Source organism: Centrocercus urophasianus, unplaced genomic scaffold (genome assembly GCF_019232065.1).
Source record: "Centrocercus urophasianus isolate 14NV4802_14NV808 unplaced genomic scaffold, USGS_Curo_1.0 seq_18, whole genome shotgun sequence".
Classification (NCBI taxonomy): Eukaryota; Metazoa; Chordata; class Aves; order Galliformes; family Phasianidae; genus Centrocercus; species Centrocercus urophasianus.
In genome coordinates, this window is record NW_024884733.1 from 7,977,619 (window position 1) to 7,996,915 (window position 19,297).

General features: G+C 37.8%; 1 protein-coding gene across 9 annotated transcripts; it reads right to left on the minus strand.

Annotated features, from left to right (window-relative positions):
- Window positions 1–303: 303 nt before the first annotated feature.
- Window positions 304–18,571, minus strand: ZBTB41 (zinc finger and BTB domain containing 41). Of its 9 annotated transcripts, none has more exons than XR_006168973.1 (13): window positions 18,514–18,571; window positions 16,638–17,873; window positions 15,135–15,342; window positions 14,351–14,420; window positions 12,036–12,183; window positions 11,260–11,389; window positions 9,326–9,421; window positions 8,659–8,765; window positions 7,128–7,233; window positions 5,938–6,026; window positions 4,219–5,262; window positions 3,301–3,355; window positions 304–2,796 (listed from the first exon to the last, which is right to left on the minus strand). XR_006168973.1 is itself a non-coding variant. In XM_042819818.1 (11 exons), the coding sequence occupies exons 2-11, from the start codon at window positions 17,755–17,757 to the stop codon at window positions 4,622–4,624; spliced, it is 2,715 nt and encodes a 904-aa protein (XP_042675752.1). In that variant the 5' UTR covers window positions 17,758–17,873; window positions 18,514–18,571; the 3' UTR covers window positions 304–4,621. The 9 variants fall into 9 exon arrangements, 1 of the variants encoding a protein (XP_042675752.1); XR_006168974.1 differs by having other exon boundaries at window positions 3,301–3,358; XR_006168975.1 differs by having other exon boundaries at window positions 304–1,869; window positions 2,740–2,796; window positions 3,301–5,262.
- Window positions 18,572–19,297: the final 726 nt, after the last annotated feature.

The window sequence follows — 19,297 nt, forward strand, 5'->3', positions numbered from 1 at the left end:
GAAATAAATCGACAAAACATTACATTAAAGTATTCCCCGCTTCCTCCATACGAACAAACAGAAGCTTTTTTTTTTTTTTTTTTTTAAATAAATTTAATTTACAAAATATTTTAAAATAAAAAGTAACACACACAAGAGTGACAAAAACGTTGCCTCATCTCTGTTCATCTTCCAGGAGTTGTAAAAGTAAAAAGACACGCAGAGTGTTGTTTCCACACTGTGTTCCTACGCTGCTCAAAGTGAAAAGGCAGAAAGCAAAACAGAGCAAGCACCACTGCAAGAAGCCCTGTGAAGCGAGCAATGTTAAGACAAAAGAACTTTACTTTTCCATAACAAACAAAATTACACGTTGGACTGAGTACCCCTACATTTACAGTACACTTTCTAACTTTTCCTTACAGCAAATAATTTCTCCTAAAAAGACAACTTTAAAGACTTCCACCTAAATTACCAACCTATACAGACCACATTTAAAACACAGTATTTCATATACCAGTGACAAAATATTGAGCTTCTTTCACCTTATTGTTTCATATAAAAGAACCAACATTTAAATATGAGCAAAATGGAACCAGGGGATTAAAAAAAAAAAAAGTCATTTAATGCTTCAAATCCCTTTATACCAAACCATTTCTTACGAACTATGCAAAGGATCGCTATGGGCTTAACACAGTGACTGCCCTGCACTATGTTCTGCAAGTTTCTTCTTTGATGCATATGATGAAACAACCGAATCACTGTGAGATGATAAAATAAAAAAAAAAAAAAAGGGACAATGCACTAATATGCTATGATAAATGTACTACGTGTGGAGTGCAATCTAGTATGTGTGTATGCTCAACATAGGAAAAAAAAAATAACATTTTTTGCAATTGTTTTCATGGGGCAAAAAAAAAAAAATCGCCACCATTAACCTTCTCAAAATTCAGTCATTTTGCTTTGTGCGAGTTCCTACACTGATATAACTATTACCATTTTTAATTGAACTGAAGAGTCATTCCTCAGCGTTCCAAATACTCTTTCATATTTATTACTATGAAAATAAGTTTAGCTCTTTAATGACGGCAAGTCCATCTTTTGCAGTAGTGTTTTGGCCTGACCCATCTTTAAAAATAGCTACCCAAATAACAATGCGGACTGAAGTAGCACTAAATATTTTAAGGAAACCAGAACCTTACAGAAGATGTATCATCACCATTACAATTACTGATGCTCAAAAAAACAAAAACAAGCCATGACAACGATACCTCTGTAGGAAAAGTGTCAGTGCTCAAGCAGTAAATTTCAATATAAATAAATAAAACTGAATAGACAAACCACTTTAAGAAAAGGACAGCAATCCAGTCAACAGCTAAAAATTACTAAATTTGTCTAGCAAAATGCACATAATTCAGTGTTTACAGAATGAGTGCAGTTAAGTTCTCAGAACTACGTACGAGTTTGGAGCACCGCTGTGGAGTCCAATCCCTCTCCCCAAAGGTCAGCACGTGGAAAAGACCAACATCTTTCAATGTGCCACTCATCATTCTTTAGACATTTTGAGAGACCTGCTTCCTTCTTTGGCAATTAACAGTGAACTGAATCAATTACTGTCAGATACAACACAGCTTGTATTGTAAAAATGCTCTCCGGGTTAATAGGATATGACCACTGTTAAGAGTACACACACGTATTAAAATGGAGGTACGACATACCTAAGGAGTTTTGACCCACACAGATGTGAAGTTCAGAGCTCTGTCCTTCAACTCCAGAACAAAAGGAACCATCTGCCATTAGAGGTCAGCTACTTCCATCCACCACATGAAGTACCAGTCCATGATAATTTACACAGCTTATACATGAATAGATGTAAAGCCGTAAGAGTTGCAGCTAATGATATTAAAAATAAAAACAATGTAATATTTCCTATTTTTATTCACTGTCAACTGGCAACAATCAGCCTGACCAGCAGGTTAAAACATTAACTAGTCTGATTATCTGCAAACAAAAGAATGTCAAAGAACTAGTATATTGTGTTGTTTTTTCTTTTCCAGGAATGACTAGTATTTCTGGCCATCCAAACAGTGAAGACAGAGCTCGTTTTTTCCTGAAAAGTCATTTTTATAATCTGTTCCTTGTTGGGCATCCAAAAACATGAAGCCCTTCAGAAGATATTGACCTTAACTCCTTCTGAATAATCAACTAATTACAGAAAAAAGCCATTATCAGAATATACGTAAAAGGCACAATCACCAAAAAACAAAACAAATTAAAAGGACATTATCAAGTAAACGTGCTCTAAATTCTCTTTTAATATTTTACTGGAACACCTTGCAAAAGAACTGGACTTCAAAAGAAAACAAATTAGTTACCAACCAATTTTAAGTCAGTTTTATCAAAATCCTACATACCTACTTCTATAGTAGGCCAGAAGAGACAAGAAATAATAAACAGGCTTCTAACTATGAGAACTGCACTGACCCCACTGATGTCAGTTTACTTTTAATCGTACAATTACAAATGATGGAACTCATGTTGCACAACACATGGTAATATGACATATACATGTAAACTTGAAAACTACAGATAAAACAGTAGTTTCCAAGTCATGGAGTGTAAAGATGAAAAATGATTTGTTTAGGAAAGGAGATAAAGGTGGAGTTAGAAAGCAGGAAGTATAGTACTTGATAGTGTCCTTTCAGAAAGTGGCATTCAAAGGCCTCATTATTGCTGTATATTTGCCAGTATTTCGATTCTTACCAGATATATTTACAGCACGTCAGTCTGAACATTCCCAGAGCACAGCTCCACATTTTACTTCAGAGATACAAACATAGAACAGTTAAACATACATAGTCCTGTTTCAAAAACTGAACTTTTTAAAGTTTAGGACTTTTATTGTGCTTCTTTGGCTAAGTCCTATTTAAGTATCGGTAACACTTAAAATACTATAACTCTGCCACTACTTAACAGCTAACAGAAATCTTTGGTGTGTTAAGAATCCGATAGGGCACAAGCTTCAAAGTATGAACATTCAGGCAGCTCTGGCCCCTCTCCTGCAAACTGCTCAACACTGAAGTAAATGGGAACTACAATAATCTCACACCAAAGTATTTAAATAGGACTTGAAAGGTTCAGTGTTTACAGTTTACAGAAAAGGGATGATAGAAGAGCTTTTCAACACAGACTGGTTGTGTTCAGGTCACTGGAAAAATCCAACAGTTACAATAATTCATATAGATCCAGTTACCCACTTTAAAGATACTTTAATATAATAATTTAATAATAGCAGATTACTGGGGAGGCTGGGGAAAAATTTACCTTAGACTGTAATTCTTGTGAGCAATAATGAAGGTTATAAAATGATATCCAATATCTTCTTTGGCATAATTTTCACAATACAAACAAAGAAGAAAGACTTAAATTAGGCTTAAAATAGAAAGCTTAATGATCTTAAATTACACTAGATTAAATTATACTAGATTTCACGGTAAATTACACTAGACTTTATAGTTAAAAATAGGTTTTTTTTTTTTAACCTTACTTCTAGTAAAGAAAAAGCTAAAAATAACTGAAGAAATAGCATACTCTCTAGAGCTTGATTTTGCTTTATAAACAACACAAGACAGTGGAAAAAAAATCACTAGCAACTCACAAAAGATTTATGATTAGTGATTATCTCTTTTTTAAAGAAAACAATTGAGTGCTGTACTGGAAATAACTGTCTTTAAACTTCTTCATCACAGATAATTTGAAAATGAACATGGGGGATCCTGGTACAACTGATGCTCTAACAAGGATAAGTCATGCCAGTTCTTTATGACTGTCTATTGGCTACATGACATTTCTTTCAAACTTAAGAGTGTGGGACACACTTTAGAAAACAAACATGACTGAAAAAGAAAAATGTATACTAAAATTGCATAGTGCTAACGGCAGAAAATTAGACAAAAGTATTGTCTAAATCTTCATACATAAGTCAATATTAAGACCAAGGAACAAGTAACAGACCAAATGTAGGTAGCCTAATTATACTTCTGGTGTTCTTTACAGTTCCATGTTTTGTGTTCTTGAAATATCTAAATCACTTTCCAGAATTATCTAGCTCCCTCCATTAACTTAAAGGCTGCAGAGTCTTTAGAAATTTAAAAAGTCTCCAAAGATGCCTGAGGATTCAATTTTAATTTACACGTGAAACATAATTTGAAGTTTGTGTTTTGTATTACTGCCTACGCTTACCATTTCTAATGAATTTGATACAATCCTTTTTCTTCCAGTATGCTTTCTATTACACTTATAACTTTAACTCAGTGAGATGCTGAAAGGCAAAAAAAAAAAAATTTAAATTAATAGGCAGGTACATAATTACATTTTCTCAGCAACTATCCTTAAAAGATATTTCAGAGCATAATTTTTAAAAGACCATCTATAATATTTTATAAACTCTTAAAATCACAAGAAACACTCTCTGTATACATCAGTGTGCCTAAATGTTCAAATATCATGTAAACAAACCTGTTTTTCCAAAAACTATGCAGAAGACTCACGAGTCCAAATAAAATACAAAATATAAATCTTAATTGCCATATCAGCCTCCTGTTGGCTAATGGCTTAGTAAATTAGGTGGAATGTTATGCTCTGATCACGAATGTTCATTGTTTGAAATGTTCTGTACAGTAGGAGCTGTATCCAGCCCCAGTAAAGTTCCAAGATATGACTGGTCTCTAGGATCCAACATTTGCTCAGGTCTTACAGGATGAACAATATTTGCAGGCTGTGGAGTAAGAGTATATTTCTCTAGAAATGACAGATCTGTCGCACGCTGATAATCTGCCTGCTCATGCTGTGGAGGAAGAATGCCATGTGACTGAGTAGTATGCTGTACTAGATCAGCTTGAGGATCAGGCATCTGAACCGGTACCAGAGTCACTGGCACACATACTTCTGTAGATACATTCTGTAACAAAGTTTTGGCTTCCGACTGATATGTTTTGGACTGTTCCACATACTGTTTAGCCTCAGTTTGATAAACTTTGTCATCGGAAGTGTACTGTACTGGCAAAGAGACTAGTTTTTCTTCTGAAGATGTCAGTGCCTCTTCTGCTGCCTTTGTTCCGTGAACGTGGTCAATATGGTATTTCAGCTTGTCTTTTCGCTTAAATGTTGCATTGCAGTGTTGGCAATTAAATGGTCGAGCATCTGAATGAATAACCATGTGCTTTGTTAACGTCTTCTTAATTCTAAAAGACTGATTACAGATTTGACATTTGTATGGTTTCTCACCTACAAAGAAGCAAAGAAAAGATGTAAAGATAATTGACTCTGAATAACTCCACCTTATACATAAATAGATGAGCTGTACGTAGCATAGGAACCCAGCATAAAATGAGCGTGCTGAAAACAAAGAGCATATTTCAACAATTCAGAAATCAAGGGAGCCCTTGAAAGTTTGGAAGTTATACTGACAAACCCTTCTCCCAATATTTGGGATTTCTGTCATAAAAACAATCCGAATATAAAGCAAACTACAAAAGAAAAAATAGAACAAGCCAAAAAACCTGTCTTTCAACAGTTATAGCACCACTACTAAATAAGCTTAGTTTATACTTCACATTTTGAAAGGACGATGACTTTCTCTGAAGACATAAACCCTTCCACAAACGGATTTCAGATCCTTGTTCAGATTACCAGTAGAAACACAGTATTCTCTGTACCTCTAAACTGATCAGGCAGTCTGGGTGTGGAGACATACCACAAACCTGTGCTGAGAATTCTCAATATTTCAAGTTACACGTATTCAGAAGGCAGTACTCAGAAAGAGCCAACACATATGATGAAGAATAAGTGCGGCAGCATTCTGCTACTCTTACTCTGAATGCTTAACAACTGTAGTAAGTTAAAGCAATACCATTAATTTTGAAGTACAAAAATAAGTTCCCATGCATTTTTGTTTTTTACCTGAATGTGTCCTAAAATGCATTTCCAAACTTGATTTTCCTTTAAAAACTTTCTTACAGACTTCACATTGGTGAAACGTTGCTTTATATCTTTAAAGAAAAATATATATTTCATGTTAGATAGCTTTACTGTTAGTAGTTCTGGAAAAAACTATGTGCACAGTCCTTTCTGAAGTCTTTAACTGCAAAACAGATGGAAATCCAGGTTTCCAAACTTCCTTACATTCATATTATGTTACATTCATATTTTTCATCACCTGAGTGACAGTAAAGCCAATTAGCTCTCCCAAACTAAAACTCATATTCTCTCCTGGGATTGACAACTAACATTCAAGGAGCAAAGACTACTAAAACTTTTTTCCTTTTCCCAAATACGTCCTTCAGTACCATTTTTGACTAAACCCACTCGAGGCTTTCACTCTGGTACAATTATGCCATAAATTAATTATTAGGAATGGTTCAGCCTACAGGCTACCAAGAAAAACAAAAAAAGACCAAAAAACTCCTCACAAAAAAAGCATAGAATGATAGGACAATTTAGTGTGCTTCCAACATAGACATAAAGGCTTCCACACACTGCTGAGTACAAGCAGTTGAAATACATTATTTGAAAAACAAATAACTTCTGTTTACTTGGACATCTCTGAAAAGCTCATTTTTGGAACTCAATAATAATTTAAAAACCCTGCTGCATTTTAAATGTATAGAAATATGTAGGTTTTCAAAGTATTTACCTCCTTTCAGAATCAACAGTCTACTTCCAGCTTCTTAGATAGGTCAGAGTGGAAGTTATCACAGTGCTTAAAGATGTCTAATAATTCACTCTTAATTAGTATGTAATGATAGTGAGAAATATTACAACAAACCACTCATTTAGAATTTAGAACAACACCAAAACAACAATTATCTGATACATTTCTATGGAATTATAGTTTGATTTTTAAAATTTTATTTATTTATTTATTTATTTTTTTAACACTTCATTACACTACAAAGAAAAGGACTCACTTCAATTGCAAAGGCAATTTTCTGACATCCATTTCAAACTATACTGGTATCTTTACCAAGGACAAAGGTAATGGCCATAACAGACACATAGATAACTACAGTTCTGCACAAACATGCAAGTCTTAACAAAACCAGTTATGTTGCAGAAGCGTTTATGCAGTTATTAGAATTGCCAACACTTACTTCTGCCAAACTTTTTCTCCTAGATGAACGCTTTTATAATGAACAGTGAGGTGATCTCTACGGCCAAAACATTTCCCACATTCTTCACACTGGTGTGCTTTTTCACCTTTAAAGGCAAAGTTCAATACATTTTGGTTAAACCTTCTGGAACTTACTGACTGTCCAAGAGTTATAGTTGTAACAAATAGACTAGATCCACATCAAACTCTTCCATACCTTCCTTGATTTTTATACCAAAGGATTATCTGTTACCAAAGAACAAAGTTCAAAAAGTAGGATATTTCTATCAGAGCAAAGATTTTTACCATTTCTTGTTTGTGAGTATAACTGACCATACCCTCATTCCTACATACAAATTCATTTTCATGAGTTAAGGGACACTTCACCTCACTGTACAAGACGTACGAACGAATGACTAGGAATCTACTCTCTTCTTTACAGTTGGAAATGTAGTATATTCAATACCTCAGAAGCTACAAAAGCTTATTTAAACATATTTTCAGCCGCTAATTTTCAGAACTTAGAATTGCTTCACAGCATTTATCTTATTATCCTGATTTACATAGTTACCTTTTTCTTTTATTCTGCTGCTTAAAAGAATCTTGATTCTTTTTAGTCATCTTGAGATCTTCCAAATAGTGGCAGAATGTTTCTTCTCATGTAAGTAGGAGGAGTGTGGACAGTCAAAGAATGTAACTTTCTAGAGGGGGAAAAAGCAAATAGAGTAGAAAAGAGGATTTTTTTTTTTTGTACTCGAGTTTTCAAAAAAGATTTCTTTATTTTATAGCAAACATTATGATTTTGAACACTAAAAAAGAAGCCGTCCTTCAAAGAAAAGGCTCAGGAAGCTTGGACTCTGATCACTTTCATATTTTCATGCTGCCTATGAATTATTTTGCCTAGTAGAAGGCCATGTTCCCTTTGGACTCCATTTTAAGAAAGTGCCTAGTGAATTTTTGCTCTGCCTATACATTCTGTAACATTTCCTGACTTAATACACTTGGGAGATATTTTTATTTTTATTTCTATTTCTTCCTTCAGATAATCTCTTTCTGGCCGTTCTCAGGGTTGACAACCACCACTTTCCTTTCTTCCTCCTTCTCCACAACAGAGAACTTTAGAAACACCTCTTGGATGCTTTTACATTAAAGTGATCAGCGTTCAAACTATGATAGAGACTGTGACAGCTTCTTTGTTGTGGTATTAAAGTTTCACAAAATTGCTATTAAAAAAAAGAAATCTGAACTCATTAAAAAAAAAAATCCTCCTTTTTCACTTTTGCTTTTTTTATTATTATTATAGTTTAAAGCAATTCGGTGTTACATGTTTTTGACTGTCCCTTGGCTTTCTAGGTTAACATGGAGGAAACATTTAGCATATAAACTTGGAGAACACGTAAGGTTAACCCTACTGAAGCAGACCTTAAAGGCACTTGGTCAAAACCACCACATAGATTTACACTGAAGAGAATCTGTAATACGTTCAGTTGAAAGTAGCTGTTTCTGAGACTATCTTCAAAGCACATGCCTACCTGAGTGTATTTTTTTGTGTTTTGTCAGATGGTCATGCCGAATAAATGTTTTCCCACATTCTTCACATTCATATCTCTTGTCATCGTGATGGACTCTTAGGTGAAGTCTGTATTACAACGGAGACAAATTTACTTTCACGTCGCTGCTCAAAATTAAGAAACTTATAGTCATACGGCCACCAAACACAACTTTGTTAATATAATCCGTCCTGCTACTTCAATGCAGAATTATCCGAAAATTCATTTTTTAAAGCTTCTCGCAAATACCAGGAAATAACATTTAGTTGAAATATTCTTAATGACTCTGAAAAAGCAACAGAGGACAGAGCTCAAGTCTCACATTCAAAATTAATTAACACAACATTTCAGTCCTCCACTTAATTTCTCTCCGATTAACAAAGATTCAAGTGTTTTCACAAATGCACAGTACTCAACTTTAATGCAAAATTCATATGGGATTCTGTGCTGAAACCACTCAGATGTTTTGTATTTTAAAAAATGAATGATTTCTCACATATTATTAATGCACACTCCAAATTTAAGCACAATTAAAGCATGTACTAATGCTCTTAGAATACATCAGAACACGGTATAAATTATTATGCTGACAAAGTGAATAAATCACCAGATTAGACACTTCAGCAATGTATCTGATAAAAATCTGTACCTGTAAGAGCTTCCATGACGAAAACTCTGCCCACAAATACTGCAAAGATGAGGCTTCTCTCCACTGTGAATTCTCAGATGCTCTTTCAAAGTTGTTCTGTTTTAAAAAGGCAGTGGAATTCAATTTTAAGCAATGTCACTGCCACTTTGAAGTAAAATAGGTCTTCATTTTCTCAGTTTAGTTCGGATAGATCAAAACATACCCAAATAACTGTCTCAATTTATGCAAATACATACACGCATACATCCAAAGATAGTATCCCAGACCTCTACAGTTTGCTGAAGCAGCTGAGTTTGGACACAATATCACCACAGAAACAAAACATCATCCCAGCATATGCTTGGGCAACATACTTTGAAAAAAACATCAATTCTGACAGTATCTTCTAAGTAATATGTCACTATGTATCTCTAAGCTTTATTATCAAAATGGAAGGACATCCAGATCATGGAAATCTATTAACTTAATTCTTCACAGCACTTGTTTAAACGTACAGAGTTACTCTGTGTATATAGGTAAGTACATATGTTTGCAGGTTTATTTTACTATTGCCTTTGCAAAGAGCAAAGAACTACAAGTGCATGCCAGTAGCAATCCTTCTTCAGCAAAGGAATTGAAAAATAAAATTCAGTATACAGAACTGGTACGTGTATGAATTAAACAAAAAAGAAAATTCTTCCATCTATTACAGTTCCTACTAAAAATGTTATTAGTCTAGGATATTCTACATTTTACACAAAAAAGTTATTTCTAATTAAAGCAGTAATGTTTCAATATTCAACTGCATTGCATAACTTAAATGAAACTTGAAATGTATAAATATATATTGACTTTTTTTTTTTAAAAAAAAAACCAAACTCTTGCAGTTCAAATTGAACTTCACAGAATTGTAAGACTGTCTTTCACAGTTTGTTCACTGTTTCATTATTGCATTAGAATTTTTTAACATGTGTATACCCTACTGATTAAAGTACTAGATAACACACACCATCACAAAAATCTGTTAGGGACAAACATTCTTCTTGTAATTATTCCAGACAACTTTATCAGACATTAAGAAAATAAATCAAGAAAACAGGCTCCAGCATAGATAAACTTCGATCTTTTCAACAGATATTCTCTATGGAAAACTCACTGGAATCTTATTCACTGACATGAAGCTCGCTTTTTTCAAATGAAAAAAACACCAGCTGACTGATTTCAGAACCCAAATAAGTCACTATTTGGAAACGTTTGAAGATGACATCCTTTCATAGAAAACTGCACTGATTAATACCTGCACTGAAGCAATGATAATGACTAATGAAAACTTACATTTTTAAATTCATATACCTGGAACAGAAATGCATGTTTAATTTCGATGGTTTCCAAGTGGAAACAAGGCACTGAGGGACTGCGCTGCATTTAAAAGTTTATGGCATTTGCTACTACATGCTACTTATACATGTGAACAAAAATAGAACTTATTAGTCAACGTTTGGGACTTTAGTGTTGCCAAACAGCCAAACTAACAACATTCTTCTCCATTGAAACAGTAGCAAAGGTTTTGCAGTTTATTATTCCATCTTCCTTGAAACTCTTTGCAGAAGTCCAATTCCTTCTCAGCCACTCTCACCAGTGCTCATTGCCTTCCTGTCCTCATCACTGCATTTACCAAGAGATCTATGGCAGAAAACTCTTCCCAAACAAATGCAAGATGTTCTGGCAAATACAGGATCCCTAACTGAAGTGGGTGACAGGTAAAACATCTTTAATAAAATTCTGCTTCATAACTACATTACGCACAGTTGTCACTGGTCATCAGTAAATCGTGTTACCTGTGCCTCTTACACTGAGTTTTGACCTACTAGCCCTCTGACATGGCTTCCTTTACATTAAAAAGTCAAAGCCAGAACTTACGCTGCGTATTTCTGTAATGTCATGCACTTCCTTACCGTTCCCTAACAGATTTCCCACAGATGAAACATGTCCATTTTCTCTTTCCTCCGTGAGTACATTCTATGTGGCGTTTCAGATTTCCTGTATCATTAAACTGTCGCCCACAAATGTCACAGGGAAAAGGCCCTAATGGTAAACAGACACACACAGTATTGTTATCTGTCAGTTAAACCAAACAAGATACACACATTAGTGATTCGTAAAAACCCTGATCAATTTACAAATCAAAGAAAAAAATTCTTTAATGAATTGACTGATGTTTAGCACAGTCAGTGCAGTTTAATTAAACTTCCTTGAATTACCCCTTTATTCCTAATACCAGTTATTTTGAAAGTATCATGACTGTAAAGCAAAAATTAGAATGATTAGTCAAAACATTCAAGCTCACTTTAACTGCTCCAAAACCCAAATTCCCATTGCTATCACCATGTATTCCCTAGTTCCTAGCTGATGTAAATATCTGGTAGTAAGAAGAAGGTCTCTGGAAAACTTCAGAGAGAATCTGACTCAGCAGCCGAGAACCAATATAAACAAAACGCTCTTAAAACACAGAAGAAAACTTAATCCTCCCCCCCAATAGAAATGATGTAGATACAATACAACATCTCAAAAAGACAGCTGAACAGAAAGTTAAAAAAATAAAATCCAAAAGAGAAGGAATTGGAAAAGAAAGGGGTGGATGAATTAGAAACCAAACTGATCAGGACATACAGTGGTGGAGGAAGTTTTACTTTAAATCTATTGTTTACATGTCAGAAGGAGGTTTCTATACCGAGATGGAATTTTTCTTGATGTTTCAGTCTTGCAAATCGGGATTTAAAGTGCTCTTCGCAGTAGGTACACTTAAATGGTTTATCCTGAGAGTGAAGGATCATATGCTCTTCTAAATGAGGTCTGCGAGTGAAGGACTTCTTACAAATCTAAAACGATAATATATTTTATCAAAAATTCTTCCACTATCATCAGGATTTTTCCTTATTTATCAACTTTTAACAGTTTACTCCACCTGCTCTCTGCAGAGAAAAACCTGAGTCTACATAAATCCTAATATATTACGCTATGCAAATTAGGACATAGATCAAATGAAATCAAACTAACATATTGGTATCCTGTAAACAGCCACACACTCAGCCCTCCCCTCTTTCTACCAACTCTAATGTTTAGCACTCTTTTTCCTGAAAAGAAATCAACTCTACTAAAAAAAAAATTATATATATATATATATATATATATATATATATATATATATACACAAAACAAACAGTTTTCGTTTGTTTTCAGACAATAAAACACACACCTATGTGGGACAGTGATAAAAGCTTCTTCTGCAGCATAAGCCACTGTAGAACTAGTGTCATACCTGTTCCCTATTTCGACTGGGAAATTATCTGATAGCATGTTTTTAAAGAGAGAACACAAATCCCAACAGAAAAATATAACCTCAAAACATGCATTAGAGACACAGAATATACGCAACTTTAAAATAATCAAAGCCTAAAGGAGTAAGAATTATTAGCTGTTATTAAAGTAAAACTCACAGAATCATAGAATAGAATTATAGAACGGTTTGGGTTCTAAGGCATCCCGAGGATCATTAAGTTTCAATCCCCTGCCGCAGGCAGGTCCACCAATGTCCAGATCTGGTGCAAGACCAGGCTGCCCTGGGCCCCATCCAACCTGGCCTTGAACACCTCCAGGGATGGGGCATCCACAGCCTCTCTGGGCAGCCTGTTCCAGCACCTCACCACTCCCACAGTAAAGAACTTCCCCAACATCTAATCTGAACCTTCCCTCCCTGAGCTTGAAACCATTCCCCCTTATCCTATCACTGACTACCCTAGTAAAAAGTTTATTTCCCTCCTTTCTATGATCCCCTTGTAAATACTAGAATGCAGCAGTGAGATCTCTCACAGCATTCTCTTCTCCAGGCTGAACAAACCCAGCTCCCTCAGCCTGTCATTTGCAGGAGAAGTGCTCCAGCCCTCTGATCATCTCCGTGGCCCTCCGCTGGACACTATCCAATAGCGCCACGTCTTTCCTGCACTGGGGGCCTCAGACCTTGACACAGTACTCCAGATGGGGGCTCACGAGGGCAGAGCAGAGATAGGCAGTCATCTCCCTGTACCCAGTTGTACGATTAATTCCTGCTCTTAAAACGTTTCTTATTTAGGAGCAAATGGAATCTGTAATATGTTCATACAACATAACTTCGTCTGGAAGAGCACACCCTCAGGCAGCCATGCAATACCTCCAACCATGCTGCAGTCACTAGCAGAATGAACACTACTCATCCTTACAGCTAACATCTCCCAACCTTCTCCAGTATGTTTATAAGCCAAAGTTCATAAACAAAGCAAGACTAGTAATTATATCGTGTTACAGCACCTAGTATTAGACATACAGATGCTTACAGCAGCTAGCTGGACAAAAACAACTGTCCTGACCAAAAATGAACGCATACTGATTACCTTAAATACAGAAAACCACATTTAAAACCTTAAAACGTTATCTGCAGCAGATAGAAAATGAATGGAAATTCTGCACTTTCCTTTTTACAGTAGATATCATTTCACATACACACACTTTTGCAGAAAATGATGGAAAGTATCCTATGATTTTAAATCTAGAAATAGATTTCACACAAATTTACAATTCTCTTGACATGCATGTGCAGCTAAATGAAAAAACATCTCATACTTAACGTACACCTTCAAAGCATTCCTAAAACATATACTTTAAGGTCAGTGCTTGAAGTGTGTAATTAACAGAAGAACAAATACTCCATTGTTTAAGTATTCATAACTCTCAAGTTTAATCATCCGCAAATTGATGCACTTCATAAAAGTAATAGCTAATCACATGAAAAAACAGGCCCTTCAAACTATTTTAGAATTCAGCTTGGTGCTCTATTTAGACACAAACTGAACACAAAGAACAAAATTCAGCCTTTAAATCCACACATAAGGAAGAAGCTTATACTTATAAAGCTTGCTGAAATTTCAGAGAAACATGTACCTTATTTTCACTTCAGCATTCAGGTCACAAAACAGCTTAGTACCTACAGGAAAAAACTACAGTACTACTTACATCGCATTTCCAACCTTCACTCTTAGTCTTTTTAATAGAAAGAAATTCTTGCACATTCTCTGGATGAAACCTAGGGAAAGGACAGCAGCAGAAAGCATTCTTAACTTTGTAAGATGAAGATCACCCAAGTACTAAATATCAATTCCTAAACTCTGTATGCCATAAAAGTTGACCAAACAGCAGAACAGGACAATCATAATTAAGCAGCTCTAAAAGCACAAGTATCTTGAAAACAGTGCTGGCCGTAGACTCCTTTAGAATCTCATAGGACAATTGGTGATACAAAGGACATCTAAACTAGAACACTTTGTGGATATTTACAAAGAAAGAGAAAAAAGTGATACATAAATATGAACACCTTTAATTAGACTTGTCATAAACAATTTATTAATCTAAAAGAATTTGGGGAGAAATTGTTTATCCACCTATTATCACCAACAGTACAGTATCAACATATAAAATCAATGGCCTTTCATCCTTCCTTCAAATTAAAAAAAAAAACCAAACAGATAATTATGAAGACTTGTGTTCTGACTGACTCTAATAGCTAATCTGAGCATTCTAATACTTACCTAAAAACCTATGGTACTGTAATAGTTACAGAACTGCTGTGGAACTGCTATTTAACCAGTTCTCATGCAGTCTACGTGGCAAGTTAGTTTGACATTGCTAATCCCTAGGGCCTTTGAAAAGATACTTAGAATCAATTATATAAATAAAGCAAAAAAATGCTGTTTGCACAAACAATTCCTCAGAAACATGTGTCAAATTAGCTCATACTTGCCTCTTCACGTGTTTTGCTAACGTCTTCTTGCTTGCATGCAGCTTATTGCAGTAGGGACACTTGTGCTCCTTTTTATGAAAGTCTGTATCACTAGAGTGTTTCTTTCTGTGCACCGTCAGGTTGGACTTCGTTGAATAGCGCTGATGACATATATCACACTCAAAAGGCTTCTCACCTGTGTGTACACGAGTATGGCTCTCATATTTGCCTACATAACAACAGAAAAAAAAAATATATTTATTAGCATAAATAGAAGAGGTATCATGTACAGTACAAAAGCTTGGGGGTTGATTCTAAATTCTAGAATAATTCAGTCAAGGTCTAGGTACCTCCACACACATCTACAGATTTCTATTGGTTTACGCCACTGAAAGCTGCACGATGATCACTTATGGATTTCATGCAAGGTTCCTCCGTACACTTCCATCATAGCTATTTGTAAAACTAAGAGTAAAAATACAATTGCTCTGTATTACTGTTAAACACGTGCAAGAATTTTGAATCCCACCAGTTCAACCCTACAGCCTACTCTACTCCCCAAGCACCAGACATACTCAGTACTTTCATTACACTGACTGTGAAGTGCCTTTTCAGAACAAGAAACACCTTACCAGCAAACTGGTATTTTTAAAAAAGATATTTTCAAATAATAAAACCTGTGGAAATACAAGCTTACAAAGAAATACTGCATATATCCCTTGAGTTAATGTTATTTCTCTTTTTTTTTTTTTTTTTTTGAGCAGAAAACCTAGAATTTTTAGTCACGAAAGGGCAGAAAGAGCCTCCAATGCACGAAAATTCAAAACACACAACACTACATCTTCACAAGCCATTTATTTCTGCACAATAGCTTCTGAGTATTTAAAGAAAACATGTCATCTCAAGAAATTTTCCTGATTTCCTTTAATTTTAAGACATGGCATTTGAAGTACAGGTTAAGTCTTGATGTTCTAATACTGAACAGCTATTATTACGTAACTTTGGATTTGGGAAATTAATTTCACCTCAGTTGCAGTATCCCCTCTATAAAATGTGGATAACACTAAAGACACAACTGTTTATAAACTCAACTAACCAAAGTACTTTCAAAATGACAAGTTGCACAGAAGAGTCAAAATAATTCACAAGTATGTTTTTTTATGCTATAGTCAATTACAAAGAAAATAAACAGATCAGGACAACAAATCAGTTCTAAGAGTTGTATCGAACAACTTTTAGAACAAGAGCAAGCTAAACACACTGCTCTAAGTAGGAACTAACACACACCACAAACCTCCCGTTGTATAAACTTTCAAAATGATGAAAGAAACAACGAGGCTATTATAAGAAAAAAAGTCCTGCTGCTAGGAGGAACGGTCCTTTTCCCACTTACTGTGATCTAAAGGGTGTCACCCAGAACTTCTGATCTTCACCCCCTGTGAAACAGCTCTGTTTATCCCCTGTACAATTAGCATTCCCACATGGAATAATGGAAAGAGAGCTACCCAACTTGCATGTTCTTACCTATTCGATCAAACTTTTTGTCACACTTGGGACACTGCAGCAGTTTTTTGTTACTGCTCTGAACGATGACCGGAGCTAAGCCTTCAGGAATACTTCCCACAGAATCAGCTACCTCGGAACCCTCCTCAGTATCATGTTCTTTTTCACTTTGCTCTTCAGTGTCTGAATCTTCACCTGACATTTCTTCCTCCTGTCCTTCTTCATCAGCATTGCATTCACTTCCACTGTCTTCAAATTCACTTCTATCAGATGTTTCCTTGTCAGAACTGACTTTTTCCAAATTGCTGTCAGATGCATCATCACTTTCACTATCGCTATCATCAAATTTAACCGGACACTTACGGTTTCTCGTGGACCGTCGAGTGGAAAAGCCTGCTTTCTCAACCATTTTTAGCCCATGTTTTCTCTCCAGTGAAAGGGATCTGTGGGCTTTAGCCAAATGATTTTCCAAAGACTTCTTGTAACAGAAACTTCGACCACAGAAAGTGCACTGATGACTATTCAACAGTTTACCAGTCAGCTCGGTTAGCGTTTCTACAGGTGTAGGTGTGTCAGTTACCACATCGGACTGTATGCTAGAAACACTCTCGTTATTCAGCAACTTCACTGCATCGATAATATCTAAAAATTTTGCCGCTTCCAGAACCAGCGGAATTTCATTTTTATATACAAAGAACTCAGAGGTGTACAGAAACTCCAACAAATGCTGAAAGACAGAATGAGTTACGTGATCTAACGTGACGACGTCAGTGCTTGGATTTTTGCTTAAGCAGGCGTGAAAATAACTACTCCCAACAGCCACTACAACTTTGTGAGCACTAAATTCTTTTCCTTCTACGATTATGAGCAAATCACAAAATGACGGACGCTTCTGTCTATCGTCATTTAGGTACTTGAGCAGGTTTTTGTTGTACTGTAAGGAGCTTAGGAGCTTCCTTTGTTCTGACGAGGGTGAAAGTTCTGGGGCAGATTCAAGCTGATCTGCAGGAGCTGTTTCTGCAGACTTGGAGACAATTTCCTGGGCACAGTCTACTACAAGAATCTGATCTGAAGCAACTTTCTCATGGCCGAGGCGAACCTTTTCGTTTACATTTGCAGCGAGCCGTCTCCTTTTCTTCATTGCAGAAGCACAACTTTAAAACCAGGAGCTTCATAGGTGACTGACAAAGAATTCCCCTGGAGACTTGCTTCCACGCCAGACCTCCTCGAGAAAATTCCTAACAGCAATTTCATAATCTGCAAAAGAATTACAACAACAACATTTGGCACTCAGCTATAACTCCCTTCAGGTTCAGACCCTCCACACCGCACTCAGCTCTAAATGCACTTGAAGCACTTTCGGAGCCCGGACGGCCCCATCCCACTGCAGGCCGCCACACCGCACGGCTCCGAGCGAGCGCGCTGCTGCCGCCTATTATTAGAAGCGGGAGGAGACGCGGCCAGCTCGCAGCCTCGCAGACGCTTATAGCCCGTGAAATACTGCGCGACGGCAGCGCGCTATTCTTACCGCACCAAGTGCGCTATTATTATTACAGCCCCGCACGGAGTGCAGCCTCCAACACCGTCCCGCCGGGCGCGGCCCCGTCCCCGCGCCTGTCACCGCCAACGCCAGGCCGCTCCCCGCCTCGCCCGGCCCCACCCGGCCCGCCGCCTTTGTTCCCCTCCGGCAAACCCGCAGCGAAGCCCCGGTTCGGGCCGAGGTTCCTCGCCCGAAGGACGGCGACGGGGCCCTAAGGCACCGCGCCCGGGAGCAAAGAGGGCGCTTCGGGCCCGCCCCCCTCACCGGCTCTCCCAGCCCGCCGAGCAAGGCACAAAATGGCCGCGCCCTCCCTCGCCCTCCGGCGCGCCCCCTCCGCGCCGCCGCGGCCCCACGCACCAGCGCGACGCCGGGCGCTCCGTGGACGCGCTCGGCCGCTGAACGCCGCTGCTCCCGCACCGCACCACCCCGCGACCGCTTCCGCCGCTTCCGGGTCCCGGCCCAGCGCGCAGCCGCGCTCCCCGCGCCAGCGGGCGGGAGGCAGCGACGCTGCCGCTATCGAGCGTGCGCCGATGCCATCTATCGCGCGGCGCCCCCTGCCGGCCGGGCTGCGGTGCGCGCTGCTGGCGGCGCTGGGTTGGTGGGCTGCTGTGGGCGCGGTGACATCTCAAACAGCTGCTCCGACAGCGGGGAGCCCCAGCGTTCAAACACCGTGAAAAAGCGAGTGGCGTTCTGCTTCAACAGCTGCCCCGCGCGCGTGACTTGAAACTTCCACACTACAAATAGCGTTTTCTCTGTAACATCACTTGGCGGCTACAGCGTCTCCTACGCGTTCCTAAGCACTCCTTCACGGCTCTCCTGGGCTAGAAGCGGCGGGCAGCGGCTGGCTGCAGCTTGTGGGAGCGGCACCGCTATCACGAGCTACCACGAAGGAGACGGGGGCGCGGGATCCGAACCTAGGGCCCAGCAGCTGTCCCGCTCCGCAGCAGCTGTTCATCAGCCGTGGGTGGCACCCAGGAGCTGTGCTTGACCTTCCTACACTGCTTTCTTTCTTCCAATATAAATACCGGACATTCTCAAAGTATTCGTCACCTCGTGGCTGTTGTGCTGTGCTCGCTTTGTTATTGAAGTCTAGAATTATCCAACACTCAAATTCGTTTTTCACTGTAATTGTACAGTAAAG

Bases quoted from the DNA above. Each gene is read 5' to 3' on its own strand.
- ZBTB41 (XM_042819818.1), bottom strand. From the start codon at position 17,757: ATGAAGAAAAGGAGACGGCTCGCTGCAAATGTAAACGAAAAGGTTCGC. The intron at 15,343-16,637 runs GTAAGAACATGC...GTTGTTATGTAG, and splicing joins CAAAAAGTTTGATCGAATAG to GCAAATATGAGAGCCATACT. The intron at 9,422-11,259 runs GTAAGGAAGTGC...TTTTTAAAACAG, and splicing joins GGGAAATCTGTTAGGGAACG to AACAACTTTGAAAGAGCATC.